This window comes from Sinocyclocheilus rhinocerous, unplaced genomic scaffold (assembly GCF_001515625.1).
Source record: "Sinocyclocheilus rhinocerous isolate Xijiao unplaced genomic scaffold, SAMN03320098_v1.1 scaffold603, whole genome shotgun sequence".
NCBI lineage: Eukaryota > Metazoa > Chordata > Actinopteri > Cypriniformes > Cyprinidae > Sinocyclocheilus > Sinocyclocheilus rhinocerous.
Window position 1 is genome coordinate 1,613,169 of NW_015656630.1, and position 7,003 is coordinate 1,620,171.

The window sequence follows — 7,003 nt, forward strand, 5'->3', positions numbered from 1 at the left end:
GTTACATTTACATCAGGAGAGGATTTAATTTAATTTGATCTAATTTATTTATTTTGCCATATCCACATGCATATTTATTTGAACGGTACCATTTTTAAATGGCGTTCACTTGATAACATCTTGTTGCGACCTCTAAGTAACCTAATAATTCGAATTTCCTTTAGAATTTCCAGTGTGGTTGGATGCATTGATTACACACATTCTCACCATCACACCTTCCGAAAATGAAGCTGATTACTGTATGGTATGGAAGGATGCCACATGGAAGGGTAGTGTGAGATATATGCCATAACCACCACCACATGTTGGATTAGAGAACATTTAATTATGTGAAAAAGCATTAGACTATGTGGGAAAAACTGCTGCACATTTAAATAGATATACACTGAATGATATTTATTGAATGTCAAATATTTGTAAAGTCATGTAACGTTAGCCTACACCCATTTTATGCTTGAAGCTTTACCTGATTGAATTATGTTTTTATGTTTAATTTTTTTCTGCTGCCACATTTTTTTCTTTTCCTTTCTTTTTTTTTCCCCCCGTGGGATACCATGAAAATGAAAATTAGTTCAATAAATTACCATTTTGCCAGTTTTCACCTCTGATAACATTGATTTAGAATTAAAGTTACGTGTTCCGTAGTATGCGGAAGTATTTTTGTCGGGTGCTGTTGTTATGGTGAATCGTAATTTCGGAGCTCCATTGATCATAGCTTTTCATAATCGTGGTGACATGCACCACGAAACTCAAACTCAAGAGTCAACATACTCAGAGTGGATTGAACTAACTCTGAGCTGTTTAGAAACTGTTTAGAAACCGAAAACTCAAGAGTTTCCCATCTCAGGGTAAGCCAACTCAGAGTTCAAGTTTTAACTCAGAGTTTGTTGAACCTCCTTTCTGGAATACACCGCTGGTGTTATTATTATTATTGAATATTTTGTATAATAATAATAAAAAACAACAATACAAAATACTGTTCATTTTTGACTGTATTTGGCTTAGTAATTGGTTTGTCCCCCATTTGCTTTAATTATTAATATTAGTAAAAGTAGTAGTAGTATGTGTATTTTTATCATTTTAATAATAATAAAAATACAAAATTTTGTTTACATTTTAAACAGAATTTGGCTCAGTAGCATATAGGTTTATTCTCATTTTACTTTAATAATAATAATAATAATAATAATAATACAAAATCTTGTTTACATTTTAAACAGAATTTGGCTCAGTAGTATATAGGTTTATTCCCATTTTACTTTAATAATAATAATAATAATAATACAAAATATTGTTTTACATTTTAAATAGAATTTGGCTTAGTATTTGGTTTGTCCGTCTGTTACTTTGATTATTACTATTATTATTACTATTATTATTATTATTATTATATTTTTATTATATATTTATAGTATTTTTATAATGATAAACTTCCTTCCTCTAAAACTTCCTTAGAACTTAAAGTTTACATTTAATAAATTAGATTTTGAATCTCCACTGTATGTTCAAATACATAAATCTGAAACATTTTCTAGAGTTCTTTGGAAGTTTCAACAAACCCTCTGCCTTTAATTGACCTGATTTCTGGCTTAAGGTAATGCTGTCTTCCGCTATATGCTAAAAGCTCTTTCAATCAAAAACAACAACGGCACTGGTTTCATCTTTGTGGATTTTAACCGGGCTAAGGCCTTCTCGTTCGGTGAGTGAGGGTATTTGTGTGCGCAAATATATGCGAGTGGGTGATGTTTGATGAACCGTAGTTTCTCTCGTCGTAGGGTGTCTCGTTCTCTCCTCCTAATTGGACTCTCCATACAAACACAAACTCCCATTGGTGCAACCTGAATGCCCCAACACAGCATCACATGCACACACCCACGCACAAACACGCACATACAAAGCCACGAACAGCTCGTTTTGTGTGATGACAGTCACCTCTAGCATCTCTGCAGCCAATTAAATGTGTTTTCAAGACTTGTCAGATCGTTTTCCCCTCCCCCTTCCTCACTAGTGCACAAGCTCGTCTTTACACATTAATGGGAATGTGTCACAACCAATGGCAGGCCGGCCTCTAAAGAGCCATGAAGGGTTGAAGGACACACACGGAGGTCTTGAAATTGCAAAACATTGTAAATACACACTCAGTCTCATCTGCGTGTATTATATGTGGATAATGCATTTATAATAAATGACCTAGCCTCTCTCCCACATACTTGCTATATGCACATACACATATATCATCTCACTCCCACACATATAGAAACACTCTCCATTACTATAATGTGCTAGTCTTCTGGAGATCTCTGGTGAAAGGATACTTCCCAGCATGCTCCACTGCCACCCTGTAGTCGATGTAGCTGTTGCAGGGATGGAAGTTGAATATGAACAGCAGGTTTGAGCGTTCAAACACGATCACCTTGTCAGCTTGATTCAAAGTCGTGACTGCTGCCTGTAAGAAACAAAAACAAGATGCAAATGATGTAAATGATTGTCAAACATGAATAAACTCAGAGAAAGCTGTTATTGTTCAGATATAGCTCACAGTTCATGAGTTCTCAGATGTTTTTTTTTTTTTTAAATGTCTTCGGAGAAATAAAAACTTGAAATTCAAAATTAAACAATTGTTGATGTGAGTTTAGAGGCAAGTAAAAAAAAAAAAAAAAATCAGCAAGTCTGTTTTGCTGCCCTTACTTGGTTTGATTTTATTGGTTTTTAGAGGGTTTTGTCTGATGGTCAAACTTGGCTAGGAGACTCACAGATTGATCATCTAAAACTAGTTAAAATCTTCTTGGCCAGGTTTTGGTGGACCAGCTAAAACTAAAACCACTGAACCAGCTTAGTCTGGTCTATGTTCAAAAGAGTATAAACGGTGTAAAACAAAAGAAAACAAAAGAAAACAAAAACAAACAAAAAAATGTTTTGATACAAATAAGTGGCAGAAACTTGTTGCTGTTTAATGTAGAAACATTTAACAAAATAAATAAATTAGTAAATAAATAAACAAACAAACAAATAAACAAATAAATCCTACTACTACATATAAGAACAAGAATAACAAAATAAAACAAAAATAAAATAATACATGTTTTGATACAAAGAATAACTTATACTTGACAGAAGTGGCAGAAACGTGTTGCTGTTTCATGTAGGAACGTTTAAAAAACAAATAAATGAGCAAATAAATAAATAAACAAATAAATGAGCGAATCAATCAATCAATCAATCAATTAATCAATTGATTAATACATATACTACATAAAAGAATAAGAAAAACAACATTATACATAAAATAATATAAATATATAAATATATTTATATATTTATATATATAAATATATAAATGATTGAAATAAATACATACATACATTTTAACTAAAATAGTATACTTTATATAATGGTATAATAATTCTAATAATGACTAAAATGAATACAATAATATTAATATGACTAAATAAATAAATGAAAAAAAAAAAAACAGGTTGCTTGACCAGCTTAAACCAACTAAAACAATTGAGCCAGCTGGTTTAAGATTTTATTTTTTTTTTCACAAAATGGTATAAAGCTATTTTTGAGTGGAATAGCTTAGATAATTTGCTCTTGGAAGAATTCAATAATATATATTTGAATTCATATTGAGATTTTTGATGATGTCAGACTGTGACATTCACCGTGATTGTTCATTTAATATAAATCTCTGTCTTTAAACACAATATGAGTATCTGATTTTGTTGAAACATATATTAGACATAAACTGTGGTTTGACAGGGTTTTATACAGTTTAATGCGGTTGTAATCTTATTTCTGCTGTCTTCAGTGCAAGGTGTGTGTGTGAAATAGACTTCCTGCTATGGAGAGTCATGCCTGGTTGGCTGTATTATGCAATTTCATTATCATAAGGGCCATGCATCTCACATCCCATTTATTATGGCAGATAAATAGCTCCCCACAGTTTAACAGATGGCAAGGAGAGATCCAGCAAGGAGATTTACACTGGCTTTCTTCTGTAGATTAAAGCCAGTATGAGACATGCACCTTTAGAAATGTGTGTATGTGCATCTCACCTGACCGGCAGCCAGCCAGCCGTATTTGTCTTCTGTAAGATTCATGTCACGGTCGAAAGCATATAGTTGTCGGTATCGCAGATGCTCAATGTCCACAAGGTTGAACTGGCGACGGGCATAATAGTAGCTCTCGTTGTTTCCTTTCCTGGGAAAGTCAAGCCATTCCGGATGGCCAAACTCGTTACCTGGAGAAAGAAAAGTTTGAAAAATGAAGATTGCAAAAGCTGGTGAAAGCTTTTATCACCAACAAGAAAACACACCCCAGAGCATTTTAAGGTAATTTTGTGTGGTATGAAAATATTATACTTACATCCCCTACGGTTCCTTTTCTCATTTAGTTTTTAACTAAATAAGATTTATTTTTAATTTTACCAGCATTACAATATATGCTTGGCCATCAACAAGCAGAAAATCAGCCTTATCTAAAGATCTCCAAGCAAGGTTCAAATGTTTCTTTCTTTCTTTCTTTTTCTCTTTCTTTCTTTCTTTCTTTCTTTGATATAAGTGACAGAAACTGTAGTCTTGCTGAAAGAAGTCTTGTTGGAGTTTATAACAATACATGAATTTACAGTAAGGAACAAGTAATAACGATATTACGATAAGTAAACAAATAAATAAATAATAGTATTTAATACTTTAAGCTATGTAAATATTACTACACATTACATATAAATAAATAAATAAATACAAACAAACAAACAAATAAATCTGTAAAATAAATACATTTGCTATGTAAATGCTACTACTACACACACACACACACACACACACAAATTAAATAATTATAGAATAATATTATAGAATAATAATTATATAAAGTACAAATAATAATAATAATAATAATAATAATAATAAGCCAAAATAAGGGTTAAAGAAGGGTTAAAGTAATTTTATTTTCACCAAAATAAATATTTTCGTTTTGATGAAGAGCCACAACTTTCTTCTCTTCTTGATCCAAACAGCATTACTTTCTCAATTAAAGCATCTACCTAAATTTATACTAAGGAGTCCTTTCATAGACATTCACTGATTAACAAGAAATGAAAAAGAGCAGCAGCAGAACAGGACATTGAGACAGTGAAGAAGAAATAAAAAGAGAGAAAGAAAGAGGGAGAGTATCAGAGCGATCAAATCCCTCAGCTTCCACTTGAACTTTACTTAATGTGCACGGGGACCTTCTGCAGCAAATAATTCTGATAGAGTCATATCATGTGTCAACCGGAGAGAGACAGAGCATAGGCTAGCAGTGGCGGACACTCGCACAAAGAACCATGACAACTCAGACTCCATAATTAAACGAAGAGAGTGAAGATGACGAGACACTTTGTCTCTCTTACGGCCCCTGTCGCCTCCGTCATGCGCCTTATCCTGCCGCCCCATGAACTGAATACAGACACAACGATAAGGGACGTCCACTGCTCTCCACCTGCACATATATTAAGATAATCTTAAATTATTCAATGCTTGCACTGACACCGTACTCCTGAAAGTTATGGGACAGCATTGAAAAGAGCAGTTTAAGTCCTACACATCTGCTGTTTTTCGGCAGGATGGTTCTCCTGAGTGAAAGTTTAGCTTGAGTGAATTGCAATGCTCCATAGATTCACTGCCTGTGCAAAATCCTGCAGTTGTATGCATGAGGCATTTTGAAAGATATATAAAGCTCACTTCATAACACCGGTTGATTGACAGGTAACAGGGGTCGAACTGTATCTTTCACAGGTTAGATCAATATGGGAGCTATAACTTGGCAGCATATAGGGGAGATGGATTTTATCCAGGCCAGAAGGACTGCTGCTGTCCAGGTGCAGGTTAACAGCTACATTTTCTTTTTTCTTACAGCCGGGAGCAGATGCTACAATCTATAGATTGAAAAGTTACAGAAGCAAAAGTAGAACTGTACATTTTCTGAAGAAAACACCCATGCAAAACTCAACCGTGCAGCGGTTGCCAGGTGTTCTGACTATTTTAAAGTGTATTGCTATGTGGTTGCCAAGTAGTTTGAAGAATTGAACTGAGAATGTCTTTTAAATTCCAGTTTCAATTGAGGTGACAAACAGGATGAAGAATTGCAATACGAATTAAAATTAAAATTAAAATTCACATTGCTCATTTTTAACTAAAAGCAAAGACTGTCAGTACAAACATTGAATGTTGGTTTGACAATGCCTTGAAAGTTTTGGAAAAGTTTAAAATCCATTAAGTTTGAATGTTTATACACTACCGATCAAAAGTTTGGGGTTGGTATGATATGACACAGTTTTTGAAAGACGTCTCTTATGCTCAACCAAGGCTATATTTATATTTACAAAAAATAAAGTAAAAACAGCAATATTGTGTATAATTTTAAATAATTTTTTAAATATTTTAATATATTTTAAAATATAATTTATTCCTGTGACTGAATTTTCAGCAGACATTATTCCAGTCTTCAGTGTCACGATTCTTCCAGAAATTATTCTAATATATTGATTTGCAGTTAAAGAAACATTTCTTATTATTATAATTTTTGAAAATGGCTGCTTAATATTTTTCTGGAAACCATATTACAATTTTTATTTTAGGATTATTGGTCCCACTTTATATTAAGTGGCCGAAATACCTGTGTACTTACATAGTAACTAGATGTGTACATAGTATGTAACCACAGTGTAAGTACATATTGGTACATAGTATCTAGAGCTGTAATATTTCTGTAACTAACAACCCACTGAATGGTTTGTGTAAGTACAAATGTGTAACAGGACATATATAACTACATTTTGTAACAACAATATGTATAAGAGTAATTGGAACAATTTGATCCAGGAGGTGGAGATGGGTACACTAAAAAATGCTGGGTTGTTTCAACCCAACTTTGCGTCAAATATGGACTAACCCAACTGTTGAGTACATTTTTTTTATTACATTTTTAACCCAAAAGTTGGGTTAGTCCATATTTGACG

The 7,003-nt window shown here is 33.1% G+C and overlaps 1 protein-coding gene across 1 annotated transcript in view; it reads right to left on the reverse strand.

The window, feature by feature from the left end:
* Nucleotides 1-7,003, reverse strand: part of LOC107720547 (1,4-alpha-glucan-branching enzyme) — a 146,815-nt gene that overhangs the window by 30,120 nt on the left and 109,692 nt on the right. The window contains 2 exon segments of the mRNA XM_074560110.1: nt 2,316-2,446; nt 4,059-4,243. Of these exon segments, the coding sequence (XP_074416211.1) occupies nt 2,316-2,446; nt 4,059-4,243 (316 nt within the window).